The sequence below is a fragment of the Psammomys obesus genome, unplaced genomic scaffold (assembly GCF_907164565.1).
Source record: "Psammomys obesus unplaced genomic scaffold, mPsaObe1.curated_primary_1811, whole genome shotgun sequence".
NCBI lineage: Eukaryota > Metazoa > Chordata > Mammalia > Rodentia > Muridae > Psammomys > Psammomys obesus.
In genome coordinates, this window is record NW_026596162.1 from 11,913,153 (window position 1) to 11,940,500 (window position 27,348).

Sequence of the window (27,348 nt, forward strand, 5' to 3'; positions counted from 1 at the left end):
GGCATGAGTGACCACGCCCAGCTAGATGCTTGTTCTTAATGCTTGTTTAACTATGCTGTTAATAGACTAGTTCAAACATTCTTAAGATTTGTCTAGCAGAAGATATTAGTGCTTTTATCGAATCCAGATTCCTATATTCTATATAGGAGTATTCCTACACAGTGTGTGGTATTTGTTAGCTCGTACTAGGAAGAAATGAGTAAGTTTTATACTAAGATATCAAGATTCGGGAAAAAGGAGACACAGTAGGTGGAGGGGCCATGACAAACTGACAGGGTCTCATAATGCCATGCTGCCTGCCTGCACATGTGTAGCAATGAATGAACTTGGAACTTCTGGTCCTCCTTCCTCTACCTCCCAAGTTCAGGGTTTACAGGTACACCCCATCATGCTTGGGTTGTGATTTTGTGCAGGACAACACGGGCATCGTCAGGTTAAATAAGCTGGAAGTGGGGGTTCTATATTCAAGGAGCACTGCCCCCGTGACAATGGCTTGAAATATCTAAAGATACTAAAATTGTTTAACAACCCCCTCCCTTCAGGTTTTCCAAAGCAATGGCAGCACCTCGAGGGAGGTCAAAGAAGAGAGGCTCCTTCGACCTTTGTCCTGATAGCCTGCCTGTGAGGAGCTCCGGGCGGCAGGTACTCTGTTCACTCAAGGGCAGGGTCGTGTGGAGTGGAGAGTTAGAGCCGCACAGCCACAGCCCTGGCGTGGCGCAGTGTGCGGAGTGTGCAGCAGTTGTGGGGAGGGGGAGAACACTGTGGGTTACCAGGAGTGCTGGGGGTGGCTGCTCCCAGAATGGGACACTGGGGCCAGGTCGTGTCATGCCTGGCTTGGATGTCATTCAGGGGAATTTGGACCTGAGCTTGTTGCTGCTTGAGTGATGCTGGAAGGTTTATTTGTAGTAGGGTATTAAATAAAAGTTGAGTGTTGTTAATTCTTTAGATTTAAAATTTTCCATACTGAAAGATGTAGTTGTTTTGAGAGGAAAAAAATTCTTAGTTTGTAAGTGACTTTTTGAAAGATTTCTTTTTATCTTGTATGTATGAACATTTTGCCTATGTATATGTGTGTGTTTGTATGTGTACCACATATGTGTCTAGTGCCTGTGGAGGTCTCCTGGTTTTTGTGTTAGACAGTTTTAGGTTGCCCCGTGAGTGCTGGGACCTCTATAAGAGCTGCAAGTGCTGTTATTAACTTCTGAGCCATCTCTCCAGCCCCAGGAGTGACTTATCTTGACTGGCACATTTATTGAAAAGCTCATATGAATGTTTGTTAGTTCTGAACCGACCTATCATGAAGATGGTGTTTCTAGGTCCTCTGTAGGACATGAGTTGTTGATACAAGCTCTTGTGCTGGCCTACCCTGTCCTAGTGCCGGGGGCTGCTGACCTTCACATGTCGAACACCTGGAGCTGTGGCTGTGTGGCTCAGTTGGGAGAGTGTTTGCCTGCAAGCACACTTTGATCCTAAATGCTACAAACATTTAGAGCTTCCCCCCTCACATGTGACCTCAAGCAGACCTTCTGTTGCCTTACCCCTCCCCTACCCAGTGAAATCCTGACATCAGCTGATCCTTTCACAGGCAAAGAAGAAAGCAGTAGAGATCACAGATGAGGATGAAGATGGTTCCGCAGAGAAGAAGTACAGGAAATGTGAAAAGGCAGGCTGTACGGCAATGTATCCCGTGTGCTTTGCAAGTGCTTCTGAAAGGTCTGTTTAAGGGCTTACCTTGGCCTTACATGTCTGCCTGTGAGCATGTGCTTTGTGGGAATGGCATCTTGATGCTGTTCTAAAGACAAATGTAGGACCTATAACCTGCTAATTCTGACTGCGGAGACAGTCACCACACGCTGCAGCTTCCTCCACACTCTGGTTGTGTCCAGTTTAGTAGGAGACATCACATCCGGATCAGCTGTGCCACACAGGGTCCTCAGATACACCCAGCCATTTCTGTACCAGTCCTGGGTCTTGAGGTTCAGGGTATAGGAAATCGCAGACTCGAGCTTCTGGTAGGAACCTATGTATGTTTGCTCTTTGTCATTTGTTTGGCTCATGTAGTATGCCGCCTCATCCATATACTTGTTTAGGTCTCCAAGACTATACAGCTGGAGAGGTAGCTCAGTTGGTACGGTGCTTGGCCAGCATGTACAAGGAGCTGGGTTCCACCCCAATATACTCTGTAGACTGGACATGCTGGCACATACCTGGTAATCCCAACACTTAGGAAATGGAAGCAGGAGCACCAGTAGGTAGTTCAAGGTCTTCCTCAGTACATAGACCCTGCCTCAAGACAAAAACCAAACCTAAAAACCTACAGCACCAACTCTAGTCTCCCAATTTGTGATTGCTGTGGCACAGTTAGGACTTTTAACTCCATAGGAAAGTCTTCAGTAAACCCATGTGGGTCTGAACGCACGGTGTCCACGCAGCGTGACTTCTGGTGCTGTCGTCAGCTGCTTGGTCAGTGCTATTGCCAGACTCGTGTCTGCTGTTGAGGCTGCAGCTGATCAGATGTTATCACAGAGTCTTCCCACTCTAGCAAGGACGGTGTCTTTGCTTTATGACACCAGCCATGCTCCTGGGTCTTCTAGTGAGGTCATGTCTGGCTGGCCTAAGCCCTTCCTGTGTTGTCAGTGTTCCTGAGGTAGTAAGCACATCTTGACCTGAAGTCCAAAATGCTTAAACTCTAATACAAACTTTTGATTACTGGGAACTTTTTTTTTTAGGGGGGCGGGTTCCCATCGTTTACCCTGATGTTTCATTGTGCATGGTGCAAGCATTGTGAAACTCGCAGAACGTGTGAAATGCAAAATATTTTTGATCCTAGGCATTTCAGGATGACCTGAATGACCTGTATGACCTTTCAACTCTTCCTAGCTTCCCGTCAGCCCCTGGGTATTAGAAGTGGAGATGGGCTCAAGTGACGAGCTAGGGAAATTAAAAACAAGTGAGAGGAGGAGTCTTCATTGCCAAAGCTGCATGTTTCTGCTTTTTTCAGATGTGCCAAGAATGGCTACACCTCCCGCTGGTATCACCTTTCTTGTGGGGAACATTTCTGTAATGAATGCTTTGACCACTACTACAGAAGGTTTGTTTCTTGAGAACTCTGGTGGAGGGGATGCGACAAAGCCTGAGGAGGGGTCACAATGCTTGACCCCTCCTGGGCTTCCTGAGTTACTGGGCCGGCTAATGCTTGTGGTGACTGGAAGTGTGGCTGGAAATTCAGTGCTGTAAGCACTGCACACAGTGGCTGAACCTGGGTGTTCACAGACAGGATTGCATGGACAAGATGTGCACAACCAGTGAGGTCACAGCATTTATAGGTAACAGATGCAACTGGAGATACTCCTATTGCGCGAATTAAGGTTTCTGAAAGATAATTATGAAATATATGCATTTTCTCAATTGTGATTTCTAGATTTTCTACAGATAACAAAATCACATAGGTATGTATGACATAAATGTAGAAGCAAAACTGTCTAGAGGGGCTGACAAAGGGGGAGTGCTAAGAAATGGAGAATATAATCAACATAGTGTGTACACATGCGAAACTTAACAGTAAAAAAATGTGAAAGTCGGTATGTGTGTGGGCTCATGTGTTGGCCGTGACACGTGTCAGATATATGTAAGCTCTGGAGAGCTTGGCTGCTCTCCTGTGTGGTTCAGTGCATACAGGATAGGGTGCAGACATTTGGGAGGAGCTGGCAGAGCCCTGGGCAGCCACCCTTTATCTATTTTTGTAGCCTACGCAGGCCTTGAGCTTGTGCCTTCACCCCGAGTAGCTGGGATTACAGGCTTGTGCCACCAGACCTTGCTCTGGCTTCTCCTAGTGGGTTTCTCTATTGTTCAGTCTTTTTGGTTCCAATTTGAATTGGATGTTTATTCTGTTATTTTATCCCCTGATAAAAAATTTAAGGGTTGCTGTAGGATTTACTGTGCACAGCAGAAAGTTTTCACCGTCTGGGACTCTGCCCTTGTTTGTTGTAGATCTAACATGGTCCACAGCATGTTTCTCCTGCTAGCCCATTTTGGTGTGCCATCGTAGCGCCCTCCACATGCCCAGGATAGTAACGTCTTTTCCGTAAACTTGATCAACCCAAGTTGTAATGTGAAAATCTGATTAACCTGTAGATTTTTTTGTTTGTTTGTTTTAGCCATAAAGATGGATATGACAAATACAGTGCATGGAAAAGAGTGTGGACCAGCAATGGCAAGACTGAGCCAAGCCCCAAGGCGTTCATGGCAGACCAGCAGCTGCCCTACTGGGTAAGGAGGGCACTGCTAATTAGAGCACTAAGAGCTTGAGCAATGGTAGCAATAACTGCTTTGCAGGAAATCTTTTCTTGGGTTATTTCTAGGCTTTTTAAATTTTGCAGAAACCTTTGCTAATTTAGTATAGCCTAAGGAAGAAAGTAAGATCACACACTGCCATATGGCCTCGTGTTTATCCACCCATCTTTTGATGGACATTTGGGGCTCATCTTTTCAGCTAATATGAACAGGGTTTCAAATAATTAAATACCTTTCTGTAGTTCCTCAGGCATGTATATCTAGGGATGGGCCCTATGGCATTTCTATGGTTGGTTAGTTTTTGGTGGTCCTGGTGCTTGAGCCCGAGGCCTTGAGCTTGCTAGGCCATGTGCTGTACTACTCATGTGCACTCGTAGCCCTCCTCCTCCTCCTCTTCATTTTGAGTTGGGTTTGCTAAGTTGCTCAAGAAGTCTTATACTTGCCATGATCCTGAAAGGCTGCAATTTAATTCCTGGAACCTCCAAACTCTTCCCATAGCCATTTCATCATTTTTCACTGTAGTGTGAAGTGTGTGTGTTGGGGGTCAGGTTCCTTCACACCAGCACGAATTCTTTTTTGGTTTTGGCTTTTTATTGAGACAGGAGTCTCGCTGTGTAGCCCACGGCTGTCCTCAAACTCAAGAAATCCACCTGCGGCTGCCTCCCCAGTCCACCACATCCCGCATTTGCCATTTTTGAGATGGTCTCACAGCGCAGACTGTTTTCAAACTTGCTAAGTACTTAAGGTTGCCTTGTTCCTGACCCTCTTGCCTTTATCCTTTTCAACTCCTGTTTGTGTTTGTAAAGCTAGCTGTGCAAGTGGGGGTGAACAGGCAACTCATTGTGGCTTTGCTTTGAATTTCCCCAGTGCTAGTGCTGTTTGGCCATTTGCAAATACAAAACTCTGCCCATTTTCAAGTTGAGCTGCTTTTTCTTCTTGTGAGAATTACTTACATGTTCTAGATTAAAAAACCATTATCAGTTCTGTGATTGGCAGATATTTCTTCTGCAGGTTGTTTTTCCTTTGCATGGGTCGTTTATTTCTGGTAAACTTAAGCTTATCATATTTTCTTTGTGTTTTTGGTCCCTGCTAGGACTTCACTGCCAAATCTGAAATCATAAAAGATCCATGTCTGTGCTTTCATAGAAGAATTTTACCATTTTAGATTTCACATCTAGCTCATTGATCCATTTTTATTTTTGGGTATGTGGAAAACCAGATCTGACTTCATTTGTGTACATACAGATATGCAGAATTTTCTTGTTTTGGAATAATGTAAGGAGCTTTCAGAGATAGCCACTAAAAGCTGTGTACTTCTAGGCACATACTGTGGCTGTTTTTCAGACTGAGAAATTAACACAAGTACAGTATGTACTTGATTAGAATTTTATGATTTTTCTCATCCTTTCAGTGACCTAGAACCTGGCCCAGGACACCACAATTTATATTTCATGTCCATACATTTTTAGTAGTAGTGTCCAAATTTAACTTATTACTTCCTTGAGCTCGAGCTGGCAAATCTTTCTGACAACTGTTTTCAAATGAACTAGCATTGAATTAGAAATGTATGATGAAGCAAGAGAAATAAAAGAAATGCTAGGATTGTTAAAAGGTTAGCCAAGGGGTTTTGGGGATGTAACTGAAGGCTAGTGCAATTTCCTGCCATGCACAATGCTCCAGGTTCAATTCTTAGGGTCAAAAACTGTGGGACAGATGGTATGGAGACAGCAGGAGAATAATTGAGAGTAGATGTGGTAGCTCAGGTTAGGCAGTTTGCTGATCTCGCCTTAATTTGCCACGTAGGTTCAGTGCACAAAACCTGAGTGTGGAAAGTGGAGGCAGCTTACCAAGGAAATCCAGCTTACGCCACACATGGCGAAGACTTACCGCTGTGGCATGAAACCAAATTCTGTAACCAAGGTATGCACTCCCTGATGATGGCCTTTGAATTAGTGTTCTTTTGAATAGTTTATATTTCAACCTGTTTGTAATTGTAGCATGTCTTTGTCATTTTCTGTGTGTCATTTTGTCATTGTATATGGTTGTTTTGGTCTGTATGTAAACAGAAGCCCAACGATGGGTTGAGTAAGGATTTCTTTTACTATAGACAGGTTGGTAATGGACTGTTCAGGGTTGATTTAGTTATCCAAAAAGATGTTCTCTTGTCGTTAGTTTATCTTCTGTCCTCAAGTGATGAGGCACTGTGTTTGAATTCAAGGCAGAAAAAAGGGAACGTGCAAAGGGCAAGAGTAGTGTACTAGCTGAGTCTCCCTCTCTCATTGGGTATCAAGCTTGCCTATTAGAGTTTTGCTTATGTCATTGGCTAGAACAGAATTGGACAATTATGCTAGATTGCATGAGGACAAAGGAAGGAAATGCTTCCTCATTCTGTCACTCTGTATGTTATAAAGCCAAACCAAGCAGAATTTTTGTCAGTAAGGAGGACAGAATGGATGGATGTGTGGCAGTTAGAAATCAGCTGCAGTTGAATTGATATGCCTTTTATGAAACTTGGCAATTAGTGTTTTAAAATGTGTAAAATGTACTGTCCTACCCAAATGTCTTCAACTTTGAATATTAGAGAATGTTGGGTATCAAATCCCAGAGTCAAAGGATTTCCCCCCAATGGAAGGGTGATGGCAGATAGTAAAATACACCATTTTCATTGTATAGTTAGATAGAAAATTTGCCAGCAAAAGGCTCTGTTGCTTTAAACACATCCATGCTAAACAATAGGTACAAAGTTATGTGACATTTATGATCATAGTTTTTTATTTTTTTGTTTTCTTAAATAGGTTCAAAATGGAAATGTTATTGGGTTAGTGATGTAGGTCAGTTATACAGCATTTGCTTAGCATTTATACATTTTCTTTACACAGTTGCTTAGCATTTGAATAGCCCTGGATTTGATCTTCTGCAAAGGGAAAATCACCCCTCCCTTCCATGGGTGTGTAAAATTAAAGTGGCCATACTTACGTATGAAAACAATGTTGAGGCTTATGTGTAGAATGCAGTGATAAAGCACCTGCCCAGCATCCTTTTGCAAGGAGAAATGACAGAGGACATAAATATTAACAAGTCAGATTTAAAATTTTTACATAAGTATATTGTATATAAGTGTTACATGACTATAACCTTAAGATTTAAGAAGAGCAGACTGTATGTATTTATAATATATACACATCTAAATAAAGAAAATCCTCTGGGCCATCCATCCATCCCCCCCTATCTTTAAAGTATACTCTTGGCCTGGAGAATGTGGCTCAGTGGTAGAGTGCTTGCCCAGCCTGCACAGAGCCCTGGCTGTGAACTTCAGCATTGCCGGGGGGGGTGGGGGGTGGGTGGGTGTTGGGGTTGTGTAGTCTTAATCATTCATATATCTTTCCAGTACAACTTTAAACATAGATTTGATATGATAGACTCATTAAACACTTCAATAAGTGTATCCAAAATGCTTTTTTAAGATTAAAAAAAAAAAAAAAAAAAAGACTCAGCTAGGCATAGTGGTTAATGCCTGTAATGCCAGCACTTGGCAGGTAGAGGCGGTGGAAGTAAAGGCAGCAGGATAAGGAGTTCAAAGCCAGTCTCCCCCACATAGTGAGTTGGAGACCAGCCTGGACTATGTGAATATATTAGGTTCTATCTTTAAAAAAATGTATGAGACTCAGTGATCACATGAGAACTGTGCCTACACGGAGTGGTAGGTGCTGGAGCTCAGACCTAGAGCTTTGCACATACCAGGGAATTACTGTACTGTGGAGCCCAGTCCCGACCCCTATTCATATTTGTGCTGCTGTTTATTACTATGATGATGATGATGTGTGTGTGTATATATATATATATATATATTTATTTATTTATTTATTTATTTATTTTTTTGAGATAGGGTTGTTTTTGTGTAGCCCTGGCTATCCTGAACTCCCTTTGTAGACCAGGCTGGCCTTGAACTCACAGAGATCCCCTTTGCCTCTGCCTCCTGAGTGCCGGGATTAAAGATGTGCACCACCACGCCCAGCTGGTGCTAATTTTAATATATGTGATCTTGTATCTTTCCATTTCTGAGATGATTATATACTGTAATTAATTCTGCACACGGAGCATGGGTCTTGCTGAGTTTTAGAAAATGTCTACAGTGCGCAGCCAGAATGTTGCAGTATTTCCTTCATCCTGCATATCTTAGTTACTTCCTTCCCATCTCCAGAGTCAGATATTCTAATTCTGTCCTCAACGGTTAAGTTTTCTGACTTTTAAACTTCATAAAACTAGAATCAGCCTTGTGTTGTCTTACACTGTATAAAATGTATTTGGAAAAATGATCACGTTGTACAGATCAATAGTGCTTTTTGTTTTGGCTGTATTTCAGCCCTGCTGGACGCTGAACCTAGGCAAGACATGAAGCACAAAACTGTCAGCCCTCTCTCTTTCTTTCTCTCCCTCCCTCTCTCTCCCTCCCTCTCTTTCTCTCCCTCTCTCGTTTTTTTACTTTTTTCTTTTTGTGGAAGAGTCTCTTTGAGGAAGAGTTCAGACTGATCTTGAACTCACTCTGTATATTCCAGGCAGACCATTGGCTCGTTTTCCTTTCTCAGTGTTCTGCTGAGCTGTGATTCGGGCAGCAGACAGCAAGCCTAGCTTGATCAGTGTTTACACTTCTCAGTTGTGTTGTAGCGTCTGTGTATGCCATAGTTTGTTTCTACACTGCCATGTGGAAGGCCATTTGTGTTGTAAATGTTTGTTGGATGAGTGGAACTAGTGACAGTTCTGTGCGACTGTCTTGTGTTGCGTTTGCGTGAGTAGGTAGGAGTCGCCTTGGGCCATGTGGCAGAATTAAGTGTGTGTCTGTGTTCTGGCATCTGCTGGGGTCTTTCCTGTTTCTCTGCTGCTGCTTGTGTTACTTTGGTAGTTTTGGATAGTCAGTCTTCTGATTTGTAGGGATTCATTACATAATCTAGATATTCTTACATTTTGAATATTTTCTAAGTCTCTATTTATGCTTTCCAATTTTTTAGTCCTACATGAGAAGAATGGCAATTTCGAGATAGGCTATCTTTGAGCATGAGATGGTCTTGCTGCCTTATTTGTCTTAGTATTGGGATTGTGGGAATCCTTGACACCTTGATACCTGCCAAAAATTTTGAGTGTGTTATTGTTCTGAACAGGATTTCACCATGTAGTCCAGGCTGATTAATTTTAATTGACAAATTAAGTATATTCACATATATATTCTGGAATATGTGTATATTCTAGAATGGTTAATCTGGGCTAATGTGCACTGCCATATGTGTGTGTGTGTGTCTGTATGTATACACACGCACATTTTATGAGAACACTTATAACTGACTTGCGGTTTTAAGGACCATGATTGATTCTTACCTTCACCTTCCAGATAGAAGACCTCTGAATGGTAGAAGAAGAGAAAGTGCGAGGACCTAGGAAAGTGGGTGGGCAAGTCCCCTTCAAATGGAATGGCTGCGCTTATGGGAACAGGGCCTAGGGAGGCACCTAGGGTGTGTTTCAGTCAGTGGGAACACGGTGTGCCACACCATCTTGCTGCTTTCTCTGCTCTCCTCTCTCAGTACCGAGGCTTCTGATGCCTACAGCTCTGGTTTATCCTTGCTGAGCAGTGTCCGAATGCTGTGGGTCTCCCGTACCGCATCTGTTTCCCTATTCAGGGAGAGACGACGTTTCTTTCTAGATCATGGCTGTTTCTGCTGTGTTTCCTGGAGTGTTGTTGCTCAGCTTGCTTGGGTCTCTATTACCGCACTCGTGTAAGAGTTTCTTTGGAATGTGTTCTGGAGATTAGAGCTGCTAGGTTGTGTGTTCTCCCAGCTTTCAGGTAGGCAGTAGTTTTGTGTTGAAACAGAAATTGCACAAATCAAAATGTCCAGCCCAGTGAATTTTCACAAGTACCTGCTCCCAATATAGAAATGGAATACTTGACAGGCGCCCTGTCAATCACAGCCTTCAACCTGGTTCCCTAGAGTAAATTACCTGCTTGCTGTTCTAGCTTACAGAGTTATGGAATTGGCGTTGCTTGTTTTTGATTCTCATACACGGAACCATGCAGTGTGCTGTTTCAGAACTGCTGGTGAGATCCGTCAGTGTGGAGGCATGTAGCTGTCATCTGTTCGGCACTGCTGCGTAACAGGGCACTGGTTGGATGCACTTCAGCCTGTCTGTTGCTGATGGACTTTGGTTTGTGTTTAGCTTTCTTCTATCACAAGCAAATCTTCTTTGAACTTTAGAAACATACACTGAATTTTGTTTCAAATGCTTTTTCTGTCCTTTGAGACTGGGATTTGCTATGTAGCTCAGGCTGGCTTTGGAGTCTGAATCATCCAGGCTAGCTTTGAACTCACTGTGCACTGCAGGCTTGAACTATCCATCCTTCTGCCTCACCCTCCAAAGCGCTGTATGCCACCATGCCTGGCTAGAGCATTTTTCCTTTCTTTGAGCCCTCTTTGGTGCACTGTTTGGGATTGAACCCAGGGCCTCTTGCGTAATAGACAAACTGTTTTCCTTGAACTGTGTCCCCAGCGTTTAAACTTTCTTGTGCATTGCTTGGCACACGTTACAAGAGTCTCTAGGAAGTACTGTAAGGTGAAGATTACTCAGTGTCTTTATCTGATGCCCAGCTTTCATTCCAGAGACAATGCCAGGCCTCTGTGCCTTCCAAACATGAGTGTCTTGTCTCAGCCTTCTTTCCCACTGGTACAGCCCTTTGTTTTCATGGGGGAACATCTTAATGAAAGTACCTATCTTCCCACACACTCTTCTAGAGACATGTCAAACATTTTTCTTTGCCAGTTAAATTGGTTAAAAAAAAAAAAGAGGTATTATATTGAAAGAAAATGGACACCTAAGATTGTTATGAAGACACTTAATTCAGACTTGGTTTTCTTTTGCAGCCGGATAGCCCTGACCATTGTTCTTTCCCTGAGGATCTAGTGAGTACTTGTCTCTGGTTTAGGGTTAAATGGACTTTTAATGATAACGTCACTAAGTAAATGACTAACATCTATTTGGATGTACAGCAAAGCCTTTTGATACCATGCATGGCGACTGCATTATAATAGGTGGCGATAGAGGTAGTGTTGTAGAGTCATTATTTCCTCAGCATAAAGAATGTGAAATCATATTGCTTCACACTGAGGGACACAAAAAGAAGGGACTGCTCCCACCTTGATACAGGGATCAGACTTCATATACTTGTTTGTTAAGAGTGGCCATGACCTTCCCTCCACTGATTCCTTCCAAGACGGAGCGCATATGGCCGTGGTTTGACTGTCTTGGCCTGGGCTCAGCAACAGGAGGGGGCCCTGGTGCTTTCTGACTAAAAGGTAGCCACTCTGCCCTGTCCCTGCTCAGACACAGAAGTAGGTCTAGTACACCTAGATACCATGCCCTGCCACAGTCTTAGCTGTTTTTAGCAAATTTTGCTACTTGAGTTGGCAAACTCCCCTTGCCGTGTAACCAGATTTGATTTAAAACGATTTCGAATATTCTAAGTTCCTTAATTCCCAAGTCCTTCTAATTTGCCATGATTAGAACTGGTATTTTGAGCCTGTTCTCAGCGGCTCCAGTTTAAGGACCATAGCTAATTATCAAAAGAAGGAGAACAGACATGTTTTAGATCCATTCCTCCATTCTCCTCTTTGAAGGAGTGGTTCTGCTTAAGTTTTTGTTAAGTTTCATTCCCATATGGACCAGGTGGTTTCTGGATTTGTGGTAAACAGGATGATTTATAGAAAAAAGGAAAAATAACTGAGTTCAAGTAGAATACTATCTCCATCAGCTCTAATATGAGACCATCTTGTCCTGAGAAGAGCCCTGACTTTAGGACAGAGGCTGTATTGGAGAAGTGGAGGTACTTGAGCTGCTTTGCTTCTGTGCTGCTGGGATGAGCCCTGGCCTTGGGCATGCAAACATGCATGCTGCTGTTGAGCTGTGTCCCCAGCCAGGGAGGGAGGCTGCTGACACAGTCCTGGACAGGTGTTCCCGACAGTGGCCAGCAAGAGCTTACTGGTTGCTGTTTGTTTCACTTACTGCATGTGGAGACTGCTTTGGAGCATGCCCCTTCAGGTGGGCTTCCAGCAAAGAGAGAGGCTCATGCAAGATGTTAGGGTCTGCACAGTTTCTTTCTGAGCTGCATGACCCAGAAGTTAGAATGGGACCAGCCTGGATTTGTGATTTTTAAGATTCTATATTCTGGATGTCAGTAGCTGAACTCTTTGCTTGGAGCTGAGCAGGTGCTCTAGTCTCATCTTGCCACTGTGGTAACACATCCAGACGGAAGCAGTGTAGGAGGCATAGAGTCTGTTTGGTGTACAGCCCCTAGTTTGGAGTCCGTCATTGGGGATCAACACAGGGACGTGAGCAGCTGGTACGTCATAACTGTAGTCAAGAGCAGAGAGAGTAGACCCAAGTATGTTTACTTGCTTTCTGCATGTTTGTCTAGATAATTTTCTTCACACTTACACAGTTCAGGAATTAGCCTAGGGAAGGAGCCACTCGCAGTGGGCTGGGTCACTCAGCAGTCAAGACAGTCCCCCACGTGCTGACCTGATCTTGATAATTCTTCATTTGAAACTCTCTCCTTAGGTCTTTCTAGGTTGCCAATGGTTGACATGTAAAATATAACCATCACAGCAAAGAAGGGGGTTGGTGGAGGTGGACCTGGGGTGTTAGGGAAGCAGCATGCTTACCTGGTGTTAGTGTGGGGGGGGGGGTTCTGGTTAAGGGAGACTTTCTGTATTTGGGGAAGAATTTTACCTAAGAAAGATTGTCTCTGGGTATCCTTAGCTGGTTTGAGTCTTCGTATGAAACTCTGAGAATGTTGCATCTGGGTATGGGGAACAGGTGGGCTCATGTGCATTTCCTCCCTTCTCCCACTGTGCTTCACAGAGAGTGCTGGAAGTTTCCAACCACTGGTGGTACTCCATGCTCATCCAGCCTCCTTTGCTGAAAGACAGCATGGCAGCACCGCTGCTCTCTGCCTACTACCCTGACTGTGTTGGCATGAGCCCCTCCTGCACCAGTACAAATCGTGCCGCTGCCATAGCCACTACCACCACCACCACCACCACCGACAGTGCCAGCCCAGGGAAGATGGAGCCCTCCAAAGTGGCCCCCTCTCCACTTGGTGAGAAATGTTTTGGTAACCTTTTTCCTTACATCCCTTGCCCTCTTTTTGGAAATTTAAGGATAAACAAACTGCAGAAGACTCTTTTAATGTATGTGACAAAATATAAAGTACTCCCCGTTGCATTTGGTCATGCAGTTGGCCTTCGTGTGTGTATGTGTGTGTGTGTGTGTGTGTGTGTGTGTGTGTGTATTTGCCCTGCTTCTGTGGATTCAGCCAACCTTGGTGGAAAGCTACATGGGAAGAAGTTAGTTTTACCTGTATTTGTTGTATACAGATTCCTTATTATAGACCTTATTGTGTGTGACCTTGGCGGTTTAGAAGAGAGAGTATCTGATCACTAGCACCTGTCTGTATTAGGTATTAAGTCATCTAGAGATGGGCCTGTGCGAACACTACACCATTAAGGGACTTGAGTTTGTGAGGCTTTGAGAGGTTGTGTGGTAGGGGGTCCTAGAACTAGTTCTCTGAGGATGCTGAGGAAGGACGCACTGAGGGTCTGGTACCATCAACTTACAGTATGGACTGCCTTGGACAGCCTGTAGCTCCTAACTGACTTATGTACAGGATTTGACGGGTGTTTATTTCAAAGTTTATTTTATAAATTGTGACTTACCAGAACAAAATTCTGAGCTGTGTGAGCACTACTTTTTTTTAGTATTTCTTCTTCTCCTCCTTCATCTTTCTGTCCCTAATGATACCAGTAGAGATCTATTTTTAAAAATTCAGAATTTCATGTCAGGGCAGAGTATGTTATTGATTTTAGAGGAATCCTAACAGCCCCTCCTCTTCCGTCCGTACATAAACAAATTACATTTTTGTGGTGAAACTAGAGTTTTCTATTAATGCCGGTGTCAAGAATTTAGGTGATGATACTGGATGGTCTTAGTAGGATTTAAGGGGAGAAGAGGCCGGTGCTCGGGCAGGCACTTCCAGTGTTTCCAGGGTTCACCGAGCTGGCCACTCAGTGCTAAAAGTGCACATCTGTGAGGACTGGAAGTGTGTACAGACCTCACGGCAGCACTTTTGAACTGTCTAAGATGCTAACATCTAAGATGTCTAACATTTCTAAGATGCTATACTGAAGCCAAACATTCAAAACTGCACGTACAAAGAAGCTTGCCTTAGTGTTGCTTATAGTTATAAAGGATGTCTAAATGCCCAGGAGAGGGGAAAGGTTGAACAGGAAGACACAATGCCACTCAAGTTGTATCTAATGACATAGAAGAGCGTTTAGAATACTGTATTTTTTTTTTTCTTAGTGAAGCAGGTTTGAAGACACCTTTGTAGCATTTGTCCAGCTTTGTGAAAACTAGTATCTAGAGTGTTAATAACAGGACACGCCCTGTCATGGAGCATAGCCTAACAATGCTAATCAGGGCCTTGGGACTATTCTCTTTATAATCAGGAAGTGCCAAAGGGCGAGTTTTGGGTTTCTTTTTAATCGTTAAAGTTACATTTATGTTTGTGTGCGTGTGTGCGCCACAGCACACATGGGAGTTCAGAGGACAACTTGAGGAAAGTGGTTCTCTCCTTCTCTGTGGTCCTAGAGACTGAACTGAGGCCATCAGGTGGCAAGAATCTTTACTTTCATTGAGCCATCTTACCAGCCCCTTTGTGTGTGCCTAGGCACATGTGTGTGTTGGGGTAGGGTGGCCATTGAGGCTGTGACTGTGCCCTGTTGAGGGCACACTCTTGAGGGTGCATGTTTCTTCAGATTTCCAAGGTAGAGCTTGCAGAGCTGCTTGTTTGTTGTCTGTCTGTCCTAGGCATGAACCGGTACTTCCAGCCATTCTACCAGCCCAATGAGTGTGGCAAAGCTCTGTGTGTGAGGCCAGATGTGATGGAGCTGGATGAGCTCTATGAGTTTCCAGAGTATTCTCGAGACCCCACCATGTACCTCGCGTTGAGAAACCTCATCCTTGCCCTGTGGTACACAAACTGCAAAGTAAGTAAGGGCAGTGCCGCACAGCAGCATGGGCGAAGGTGGGCATCAGTGAAGGGAAGGAGTGCTAAATGGGACGGGGGGCGGGGGGTAGAGCCTTTAGACCAAGGGCTTTCCAGAGTGACACTGCAGCCATTTGGGGTACAGCGCTGTTATATATACATTGTAATGTATTTGTCCTACCTCTGGCTCAGGAGACCCCAGTACCACTTCCATGTGAGACAGCCGAGTACATGTTAATCACTTCTTTCCTGGACCACTGGGGCCAGAATTGTCTCGGCTTTGGGAATTTTAAAGACATTTCAGAGTATTTGAATAGGCTTCCCCAGCTATGCATCCCCAGTCCAGAAAAGCCTTCAGATGCTCTGAGATCTGAGACTTGAGTGCTCTTTTGGCACTCAGATTTGGAACATTTCAGATTTCATGTTCTCTAATTACAGGTGCTTCCTCTGTGTGAATTTAAGCATTTTCAAGTGGAGACAGGGTCAACCCATGTTGAGAATGGCTTTGAATCATGTGGAGTCAGAATGCATGAGGGGGTGCAAGGCTTGGTTCAGAGAGCTGCAAGGTTCTTGCCAGGAAAGCAGAAAGCAATCAAAAAGGGGATTTTAAGCCCTTGAGCAAAGATTTTTATTCACTTCTGTCCCCAACCAAGCAAGACCAGTGCTTTTAACTCTGTAGAACTGCAAAAATATTTGGGACATCAAGATAGCATCTCCCTGAATGACTGGATGTAAATTGGAAGTAGGAGGAGCAGGGAACACTAGGTTTAAAGAAAGCAAACTGGTCAACTTTGGTGACACATATCTTTAAATCCCAGCATTCAGGAGGCGAAGGCTGGGGGATCTCTTGAGTTTATGGCCAGCTAGAGCTACAAAGTGAGGCCTTGTCTCTACAACAAAATGTAAAAATACACTTTTAGACCTAGTCTGGTTTTTAGTTGAGTTACTTACTTTGTTGCTGTTGGTTTTGTTGTGAACACAGGAAGCCCTTACCCCTCAGAAGTGTGTCCCCCACATCATCGTCCGGGGCCTGGTGCGCATTCGATGCGTTCAAGAGGTGGAGAGGATTCTCTACTTTATGACAAGGAAAGGCCTCATCAACACGGGAGCTCTCACCGTGGGAGCTGGCCAGCACCTCCTTCCTAAACACTACCACAATGTAAGCAAGTGGCTGTGCAGTAGCTCTGCCTAAGAGACTAGTGTGTTGCTCTGATAGTACTAGAAACCACATAAACCCTTAGGCGCAAGCAAGGCCTATGAAGACCTCCTCCCAGGCGGAGACTGGAAACATGGTTTCTCCATGCTGTAAGGAAAATGTAGTTGCCTAAGAGAGGCACCATCACCTGGTGATGGTAGTGGCGCACGCCTTTAATCCCAGCACTTGGGAGGCAGAGGCAGGTGAATCTCTGAGTTTGAGGCCAGCCTGGTCTACATATCAAGTTCCAGGACAGCCTAGGCTACACAGAGAAACCCTGTCTCTAAAAACTGAAAAAAGAAGAAGAAAAAGACAGGTACCATCACATGCTGCAAGAAAACAAACCCCAGTGACACCAGGGAAATAGAGATAGACTAACACTGCTTGGCAGCTAGAACCTTCACCAGTGTTCTAACTAGTATTTTGTTTCTTTTTGAAGAAATCGGTTCTGGTTGTTGGGGCTGGTCCAGCAGGCTTAGCAGCTGCTAGGCAACTACATAACTTTGGGATGAAGGTGAGACTCTGGGGATGTGGGGGTGGGGACAGATGGTTCACTGCTGCTTTGCTTCAAATTTTCTAAGACTTAGAAATGAAGACTGACACACACTGGCTGTCTTCTGAGACAAGATCTCACTGTATAGCCAGCCTAGCCTATAACTCACTGAGGCCACATGCCTGTGCCTCTCAAGTGCTGACATGTATGTGTGACACCACACCAGCCCACATCTTCTTACAGTAGCTTCTAGAGATGCTTTGGCATTGAGTCAGTCAGAGCAGGTAGAGCTTTGGACAGGACTAGCCTATGGGAAGGAGCTTTGACATTCTAACCTGGAATGCACAGAAGTTCTGGGCAGGTTATTGTTAACTAGTGGAGGTGATGGGATAGATTTTGATAATAAATGAAGACACAGAAATTTACTGTCTCTTGAGGAAGTTTTGAAATAAGCAGTTAGCTTCTTTCTTTTTCCTGGCTTTATTCTCAGCACTGAGGCTGGCACACTGGGCTTCTGTTAATACTAGGCAAGCACTCTGCAACTAGCCTACAGATTTCCTTATGCAAGCCAGTGAATCTTGGAATCTTACTCTGGAAAACAAAAGCCATGGCTTTTGAAAGCAGGACGGAATGAACGCTCTCACGGCTGAGCTAGGATTCTGACTTCCTTAGCCCTTTAGATATGTCAGGTAGCGGGAAGGCAGTACAGCCTGCCAGTTGCTGGAAAATACCTTACACATTTAGGCAAGATAGAGACTCTAGCGGATAGGGAGGGATGGTTCAGCTGGGTATGGTGGTGTCACTGTTAATCCCGACACCGAGGAGACAGGCAGGCAGCTCTTGAGTTGTAAGCCAGCCTGGTTCTAGGCCAATCAGGACTACATAGTGGGACTCAGTCTCAGAATTTATTACCTGATTTTTATCAAATCAGGAACCTTCTAGCTTTCTCTGATTTGCTAAGTTGGACTCATTTCTTCTGTTTAAAACTTTGCAAGAATTTTGGTTTTCATTGAAGGCAAAGTTAAATATTATTATTTTTCAAGACAGGATTTCTTTGTATAGAGTTGGCTGTCCTGGAACTCCCTTTGTAGACCAGGCTGGCCTCAAACTCGGAGATCCACCTGCCTCTGCCTTAAAGATTTAAGATTCAGTTCTTTAACTTTTCCCTATCTCACCCAAAAAATTTAAACAGTATCTTCTTTGAAGTCACATTTCAAGTTGTTAGAAGTGTTCAATAGCCATGCCTGAAAGATTTTTTTCCTCCTGGCTAGATAGAGGACTCATGTTGTGGATGACATCATACTGTGAAGCAGGAAAGTTGAAAAGCTGGTTGTGTTAGAGGAAGTGTTTGTAACAGGAAATTCCTGCTGTGAGCTATAGCAAGTGTTTGTGTTATTTCATTATTAGATGTTAGGGTCAATGTCTTTTGTTTGCTTTTTACTTGGGAAACTTAAAGATTATATCACAGGGAAGGGTATTAATATCTAAAGTCTGGGGAGGCTGCCTTTAATGTTCAGCTGTAGAAACAAGTTGGCCCATCGTTAAATTCAGAGAAAGAGGGTGGAGAGGTGGAGCTACAAGCTGCAGCTCCCTTCCTTCTTCCTCCTCTCCCCCCGGTTATGTCTGTGGGAGATTGCCCAGAGGACTCTCGTTATTCTCCCGAGTGACTGAGATAGCCTAGGAGACCTTCCATCCCCCTCAGGTTAGACAGCAGGGTCCTCTGAGTAACCCGAGCAATCCAGAGTAGTGTTCCTGAGGGTCCAGAGGTGAATGGCTGATACTCAAGTTGCACCTACTGCAACCCAGGGCACTTGAAATCCTAGGGTCACAGACAGACACTGCCTGCCCCAGAGCAGCTCTGCTTCTCACTGGCATTAGAACCTTGGAGATGGGCATGGAACTCGGTACGTTCCGCTGCCTCTGTTAAGATCATACATACCTGAAGAGGTCTCCCAGCAATGTTGAGAGATAGGTATTTCATGGAAAATTCAGCTCTTGGGCATAGTTCTTTGTTTGAGTTGTAATTTCCATGTAATCCAAAATGGCCTCACATTTAATCTTTCTGTCTTCTGAGTTCTGGGTTTACAAGCATATGCCACCATTTATGAATTAGACTAGATTTTAATGTGACTTCCAGGAAATGGGGAGATGGCTCCATGGATAAATTGTTTACTGTGCAAGCACGAAATGTGAGTTGAGATTTTCTGCACCCACATAAAACTAGATATGGCAACGTGTCTGTAATTCCAGCATGCTGGGAGAGTGGAGCTTGCTGGACAGCCAGTGTAGGTGGAAGGGAGAGCTCCAGGTTCAGTGAGAGATAACCTGCCTCAAATAAGGTCGAGCACACACACACATACACATAAATTAAACCCACTCTTACACAAATTAAAATTAAGCTTGTACAGGGCCTGGAGAGTTGGCTCAATGGTTAAGAGCACAGGATGTTCTTCTTGAGGACCTGGGTTTGATTCACAGTCTCACATGGTGGCAACTCCAGTTGCAAGAGGATCTGATGCCCTTTTCTGATCTCCAAGGGCACTGCATGCATGTGGTACAGATAAAACATACATTAAGATGCCAAAACAAGACTCCCTACACATATGTAGCAGATGTGCAGCTTGCTCAACATGTGGGTCCCCATGGGAGTAGGGCTGTCGCAGACTCTTGTTCTCTGCCTTTAGATCCCTTTCCTCTACCTGGGCTGCCTTGTCTTGCCTCAGTAGGAGAAGATGCACTTAGTTCTGCTTTGACTTTAGGTGCCAGGGTGGGTTGGTACACCATGGGGTCCTCAACTTCTTTGAGAAGGAGAGGGTGGAATGGGAGGAGAGGGTTATAAGGGTAGGACTGGGAGGGGGAGGGGGTTGGGATCAGGCTGTAAAGTGATTAAATGAAAACAAAACAAAACTAATGGAATGCTATTTAATTAACATTTTCCATGATGAATGCACTCATTCATCACAGCTTTCTCTCTCTCTCTCTTATTATCTATTTGAGATAGGGTCAGTCTCTATAGCCCAGGCTGGGCTAGAACTATGTATAGCCCAGGGTGGCCTCAAATGCATGGCAGTCCCCCTGCCTCAGCCCTCAGAGCTCTTGGATATTACAGGCATGAGCCGCCAACCTTGCTCATTCACTGACTCTCCTAATTTGAAAGAAGTGGTGGAAGGTACCCATTGTGCAGACCACCCACCCGTCTTACTAGAGCCTAGGCCAGACTGAATGTGGACCTGGGCTTCTCTCCGTACTTAGAGTTGTTCTGTAGAAACATGACAAAGTCTCAAAGCAAGGAGTTGATTACCACCGCCATTCTGTTTTTGTAGTTCTGCAGCTGATATGACTGTTCTGTTCACATTCCCTATGACCTTTTTAGGTGACTGTCCTAGAAGCCAAAGACCGAATTGGAGGCCGAGTATGGGATGACAAGTCTTTTAAAGGTGTCGTGGTGGGAAGAGGACCTCAGATTGTCAATGGCTGTATTAATAATCCAGTAGCACTAATGTGTGAGCAAGTGAGTGTCTTGAAGACTTGCAGACAAGAAAAATAAAACTTGTCTCTGTTTGCATAGCATATTAATACAGAGCTGGGTGTAGGCCCTGTGGTTAAAGCAGCTGCCTAGCATGCCTGAGATCCTGAGTTTCGCCCTCAGTGCTCGGTGGGCTGGAGTGTATTATGCTTCCAGAGTGGACAGCATACATAACTTCTTCATGCCCTCTGCAAAGTAAATAAGAATGGTTACAAGTGTGTAAAAGACTTCATACCCAAGATCTTTAATTTTTATTTGTGGGTCATTTGTGGGACACTTAGTTGGTTTGTAATCAAGCCCAGGGTTGTTAGATGTAGCAGGTGAAAATATAGGATCCTAAGGTAAGTTTTCAAACAAGTAATTTTTTTCAGTCTAAGTATGTCCCAGACATTACCTGAGATAATTTACACATAACATTCAGGGCATAAGTAATACCGTTAAAGTATGGTCTTTCTCTGGAAGCCAGCCACCTAACACCCTGTCTGTTATCTTGACAACTTGGTAGATCTGAGGTGATTTTTCCCCCTGAAAGGTTTTGGCTTCTGAGTGTGTGTGTTCATTTGCATTGAAGGTCTGAGGTAGAGACAGCATGTTCAGTAAGGACAGGCAGCCCACAGCACCAGAAGCGGAGCTGAAAAGTCAGAGTGCGTTGCTTGGAAGCTGCTGCTGTCACCCTCATCAATCTATTTTCTACTGCCTTCCTTGACTGTCACCCCAAGCAAGCGTAGTGAGCCTTGGTTTTGAGTTTTTAGACTCTTCTCACGAGAGCACTACCTAACTTCAGCTTAGAACTTGTAGATATTTTTTTCCAGGAAAGACTTTTCACCCTGTTCTTCTTGTTATTTTGAAGCTTGGCATCAGCATGCGTAAGTTGGGAGAGAGATGTGACTTAATTCAGGAAGGTGGACGGATAACTGACCCCACTATTGACAAGCGCATGGATTTTCATTTTAATGCTCTCTTGGATGTTGTCTCTGAGTGGAGGAAGGATAAGACTCTGCTCCAAGATGTCCCTTTAGGAGGTATGGGGTGAACGGTGGTGTGATGGTTCCCTCGCAGTGTCTGCAGGAGAGCCAGTCCTTACACGCATCATTCTGGCTGAGCTCTGCAGATTTCCTCAGAGGTGGGCAATACTCCCCTGGGGACCTGTGCTGCTGGTATGCTTGCGTACATACACACACACACACAAACGCACGCACACACGCACATACCTACTTTGAGTGGTATGTTGTTCAACAAAATTATCTAAACCTTTACTTTTTAGTCTCCCAGAAAAGCGTATTTTTGTGGAAACCTGTGGTAAGCCCTCCATGTGTATGGTTGTTACCTTGTTAGCTCCTCTTTACCTTCTTAAGGTCTCTGGATATCAGGATTTCTTTCCTTTCTTGGCTTCAGTTTTAATAGGTTAAGTTTTTTTTGTTTGTATGTTTTACTTAAAGTATATTAAAATTAAGCATATAGAGTCAGAACTTCAACTGTGGTACTTAAATGGGCAATTGTACTTATAACTCGCAAGCACTTGACTGCTTATGGCAACATAGTTCCCTGAAGGTACCAGCAAGGACATTGTATACTGCCTCTTACATTTCTGTTTCTGTAACTTGAAATTTTGTGATCTGCATTTTTTATTTGTAGTTCTTAGAGGCATGGTAGTTTTTTGACGTGTGAATGTTTGAACTCTAATATGTTAATTTCTTTAACCATGTATTTTGATAAGTGTGTTCTCAGTTCTTCAGCTGATAATGGACTTCATTTCAGTAGAAGGTGTTCTGAGTTTCATTGCTGTCACTGATATAGTCAGACAAGAGCAGCTAGGAAAGAAAGGGCTTACTTAGCTTAGGTTGCAGTCCATCCCAGCAGGAAGGGCACATGACTTCCACAGTGCTCCGCTTGATTTCCCTACTTTAAATACACAGTTCAGGGCCTCAAATCCAGGAATGGTACTGCCCGCTTTCAGGCTTTTTCTTCCCACATCAATTAGAGCAACTGAGACAGTCCACTGCAGACTATCCCAGACTCTGTAATCCCTCACTGAATCCAGGAGATGCTATTTTGGGTCAAGTTGACAGTTAAAAGTTAATGGGCACACAAGGCCTGTGGATTTCTCCTCTGACACCTGGGAGAGACCTGACCCACAGTCAGGTCATCATTGGAAGAAAGTATTGGCAGACAAACCATGACAGAATTCCCAGAAATACCCTCCAGGCAGCAGGTCCATTGAAACAGATGTGCAGTGTCCAAGACCGATGGATTAACCTCTCCAGACTGAATTGTTAGGTTGATTTAAGAATTCTCCAGATTTTACTTGCTTCTTTTTTGAGATAGTCACACTGTGTGGTCTAGCTAGAGTTGGACTTGGAATCCTGCCTGAGCCTCCAGAGTGCTGGGGTTTTAGCTGGGTGTCATCACACACCTATATGACAGACACTGGCTGGATTCTCTTTATATTTCTTTCTTAGTTACCCACTTTGTTGATACAGCCTTTTCTCTTGGCCTTTAAAAAGTTAAAGGAGGGCCAAGAATAACTTATAAGTAATTGTTTAAGCTTGATACTTTATTTTAAAAGTTTTGATAATGCATACTTATATCTGTATGAAGATACATTTGTCTTCTGCCTGTCAGTATATCAGTTGTCTGCAATCTTAGTATATGGTTGGAAAGAGAGTCTGTGTGTGTGTGTATGCATGCATGTGTGTGTGTGTGCATGCCTTGGGGCTAGAAGTCAGTTCACAAGGAGTATTTACTAAAATTTTAAAATATTACATAGGAATTAGGTTAAAGTCCCCTGTTAGTCTGTTTGTGCTTAATTTCATGCTGGGCTATAGCAATGGTGGGTCTCCTTTTCACAAAGTGACAGGAATGTACAGACTTTGTCAGCATGAACAGGGCTGCTGCAAAGGCCCCTGAAAATAACAAAGAGCCCAAAACTCCAGAGCAGAAATCTGGCACAAACCCAGGGTTTCTGGGTATCTCAATATTACAAATCAGTGTAAAAATTATAACATTTTAGAGAGAATTTGGAGTTGGCAAAGAAAAGTTGAGCTGGTCTTACGGTGTTGAGGATGCTAAGTCGGGAGTTAGAATTCTGGTCCCCCCTGTACATATTGTTAATACATACATACCTTGTCTCAGAAATCCAGGGCTCAGGCTGGAGCTTAGTAGAAGACCATTTGTCTACCTTGCCCACTGAGTCCATTTATTTTCCAGATCTGAAAACAAAACCAAAACAGATGCTTAGTGGAATTTCTAGTCAGACAAGTGCACAGCACTTCCTAGAAACCTGGAGCCCATAATGTGTGTGGGTGATAGTCCTCACTAAACAGGAGCCTCCTGTGCTAAGGTGCTTGGCGTTAGGCATGAGGCCAGAGGCCTCACACACTTAGTTGTGCACCCACCCCCACCCCCGTTATTTCACAGGAATGCCTGTAGTAATGGGATAGATAAGTGCTGAGACTGATACTGGGGAACGATCACACAATCTGTGAAACAAACATAAAAAGTGAAAGCTGAACCAAGCATGGGGCACACACCTGTCATCCAGTGCGAGGGAGGCTGAGGCAGCAGCTGGGTGGCACTAGAGAGCAAGGCCCGGAAGGCCCAGGCACTGGAAGGTGTACTTAAACTAGGTAGCAGGAGAAGCAAGTCCAGCAGGGCTGGAATTGAACCCTGAAAAAGGGTTCAGGAACTATGTGGCCAACCCTGAAAGTAGGCAGGTCGTAGTTGCTACTTGGGCGAGGCCAACAGGTGCCCACCCTGCTCAGCTTTTGGAACTTAATTCAGCAACAGGAAGTCATTAATGATAGTGAGGAAGGTGGCTGACACCGCTGAGGTCCTAACAGGCTTGCAGTAGTTGAGAGATGCTATAGGCCTGCGGCCACAGCAGTCGGAGCAGAAAAGGAATGGCAGTCCTAGCCACGCACGTGTGAGGGCACTTTCCCATCTCTTGAGCAGAGAGAAAAGTTTCTCAGCTAAGCAGGAACTCAACATGTCTTCATGTACAGCTTCCTCTGTAGTTCTGTTTCCATTAAGATGGGCGTCCACTTGCTGAGGAAATGGCCCCTTCAAGAGTTTATCACTTGTCACTTATTCCTGGGTTTGCTTGGAAAGAATGGAAGTTTGGGTTCTGTTGGGGAAAGCAGGATCAGGAATTGGATGGAAGTTGCTTTTCCAGCTGATTTGCTGCTCTGATCCGTTCCTACCACAGAGAAGATAGAGGAGATCTACCAAGCTTTCGTCAAGGAGTCTGGCATCCAGTTCAGCGTGCTGGAGAGCCAGGTGCTGCAGTTCCACCTGAGCAATCTGGAGTATGCCTGCGGCAGCAGCCTGCACCAGGTGAGCCAGTGGCTCCTGAAATGTGCCCTGAGATACTAGGCTGCGCAGCTGGGGGAGCCGCGCAGCTGGGGCAGCCGTGCAGCTGGGGGAGCTGGCTGTGCAGCTGGGGGAGCTTTGCAGCTGGGGGAGCCGGCTGTGCAGCTGGGGGAGCTGGCTCGTTCAGCACAGTTCTGCTGCACATGTGTGAGAGCCCAAGTCTGGATCCCCAGCAACCATGAAAAAGTCAGTTGTGGTGGTGTGTGCTTGTGATATCCGTGCAGAGGAGGCAGAGACCCTTGGAGGATTTACAAGGCTTGCTGGTCAGCCAGCTGAGCCAACTGCTGAGCTCCAGGTTCAGGAGAGACCTTGTCTCAAAACCACGGCATGGAGGCAAGTGGAGGCACCTAGTGTCCATGGCTATGGCCTCTACATCTGTATACACGCACACACACAAATACTTAGAACCGTGTGCGTAGTGTATGTATAAATATGGAGCTTAGGCTGTTTGGAACCAAGAAAGAATGATTCTGTTGCCTAGAACTTTGATAACTGTGGTTTCATAGTGTATTCCACAGTGATGTGTTTTTTTTTTTTTTTTTTTTTTTTATTCTTTTAAAGATTTCTCTCTTTGTATGTCTGTACACTTACAGTTGCTTGAATGCCACAGCATTAGATGTATTGGTAAGAGGACAGCTTTCCAGAGCTGGTTCTCTGCTCTCACTGTTCTGTTCTGATGGTCAAATTCAGGTCATCCGTCTTAATGCAGCAATCACTTCCACGCACAGAGCTGTCCTCCTGGCCCTCTTTTGTAGCCCAAGTGGCCCCGAACTTGTGGAATAGCTCCAACTCCTCTTACCACCATCTGCCATGTTGCTGGGGTTACAGGCACATACTGCCACACTTGGTTGCTGAGTTGTTTGTTGTTTAAAAAGATAAGTACTTGCTCTGTAGCCCAGGCTGCTCCTGAATCAAAGTTCCTCATTCCTCACCCTCCCGGGAGATAGGAGTACATCATGTACCACCATACCGCCTGTGAAAAAGCTCAGTCTGTGCGATCCAAGATGGGAGGAGGGCTACTGGGCTGAGGGTGTTAATAGTTTCTTCCCATCCTGCACAGTGGCCTGGGAGTCACTTTAGTATAGCCATGTTGCTAAAAACATTGCTCCAAGACACCAGAATAATGTAGACTCACAGTTCTGTTCCATTTGTCTCATAGAATTAAATTTCAAGCTTGCCTTATTCATTTACTTGCTTTGAATCTAGCCCTCCATTACCCTGCTGAGAAGCCGTGTGGATTTAAGCAGTCTCGAGGACCCCTCCACCTCCATGCTGCTCTGCATTATAGTTTGAATTGAACCACTTCCCCTAAGTGTGCTGCATCTTGGCCTCTATGGAACTCCTGCCTTTGTTGAGGACAGAAAGTTGGTGTATTCCTGTGGAGCCGATCAAATACAGTTTGATTTCCATAGAGCTTGCCTTTGCCAGAGTTGCTGGTGCAGAAAAGGAATTTTCCCCTTAAATCAAGGAATTGTGCCCATGCTCCAACTAGTTAACATGTGCCTGCGTAGGCCAGAGGGTAACCTCAGATGCTTTTCTCAGCTGCTGTCCACTTTATTTTGATGCAGTCTCTGTAGTCTACGCTGGCCTGGAATTTAGGGCAATGCCTCAGTTTTCTAAGTACTAGAATTACAGAGGCCATGAACAGCCATGTCTGTATAAATCTTCTGTGTGTCACATAGTTTACCTTCCCCAGAGAGTAGTGCCCACTGGGGCTGGTTGGCTGTCCTTACTTCCCCCTCTTGCCAGGGGTGGCAGCTTCCACCTGGAGCTTCTTTTTGATGTCCTGAGGGGCAGCTGCAAGGTTTACATCATGGCTTCCTAACATCTTGTGTTGTTTCCCAGGTGTCTGCTCGCTCCTGGGACCACAATGAATTCTTTGCTCAGTTTGCTGGTGACCATACCCTTCTAACTCCTGGCTACTCCACTATTATTGAAAAACTAGCTGAAGGACTAGACATTCACCTCAAGTCTCCAGTGAGTATAGATTGGAGGGAGGCTCTGGTTTTTCCTTGTTTGGGGAGGATGTGAAGTTTTGGGAGGCTGTAGTTTTGGTAATGTGATTTGAGGAGATTGGTGTTTGTTTGAACAACCAGCCAGTATCTCACAACACGTTGAGGCTGAGAGCACAGCCACTCAGTTAAATAGTGCCTGAGGTATACAGTGCACTAACTTACACTGTTTAAGTAGCTCCCGACATCTCTAATCCTAATCTAACACTTCAGTTCTTCATCTTTGTGGGCTCACATCATCTTAGTTTCGGAGACGATTTCCTCACGGGTGCTGTAACACAGGGTGGGTTTCCGTTATCCTGACATGTATATACACTTGGAGTGCAGTTGTAATCACTCAAGAGTGCCGCATGCCAGCACTCAGTGGTCCCCACA

General features: G+C 44.6%; 1 protein-coding gene across 5 annotated transcripts in view; it reads left to right on the forward strand.

Moving 5' to 3' along the window:
- Positions 1-27,348, forward strand: part of Kdm1b (lysine demethylase 1B) — a 40,954-nt gene that overhangs the window by 3,682 nt on the left and 9,924 nt on the right. For all 5 annotated transcript variants that reach the window (XM_055595185.1, XM_055595184.1, XM_055595186.1 and 2 more), the window contains 14 exons: positions 543-642; positions 1,586-1,713; positions 3,002-3,091; positions 4,158-4,269; positions 6,097-6,213; positions 11,199-11,237; positions 13,195-13,432; positions 15,202-15,380; positions 16,362-16,538; positions 17,014-17,088; positions 20,441-20,578; positions 21,444-21,615; positions 24,798-24,925; positions 26,807-26,938. In XM_055595185.1, the coding sequence (XP_055451160.1) occupies positions 556-642; positions 1,586-1,713; positions 3,002-3,091; positions 4,158-4,269; positions 6,097-6,213; positions 11,199-11,237; positions 13,195-13,432; positions 15,202-15,380; positions 16,362-16,538; positions 17,014-17,088; positions 20,441-20,578; positions 21,444-21,615; positions 24,798-24,925; positions 26,807-26,938 (1,812 nt within the window). In that variant the 5' untranslated portion in view covers positions 543-555. The remainder of the gene's footprint in view (positions 1-542; positions 643-1,585; positions 1,714-3,001; positions 3,092-4,157; positions 4,270-6,096; positions 6,214-11,198; positions 11,238-13,194; positions 13,433-15,201; positions 15,381-16,361; positions 16,539-17,013; positions 17,089-20,440; positions 20,579-21,443; positions 21,616-24,797; positions 24,926-26,806; positions 26,939-27,348) is intronic.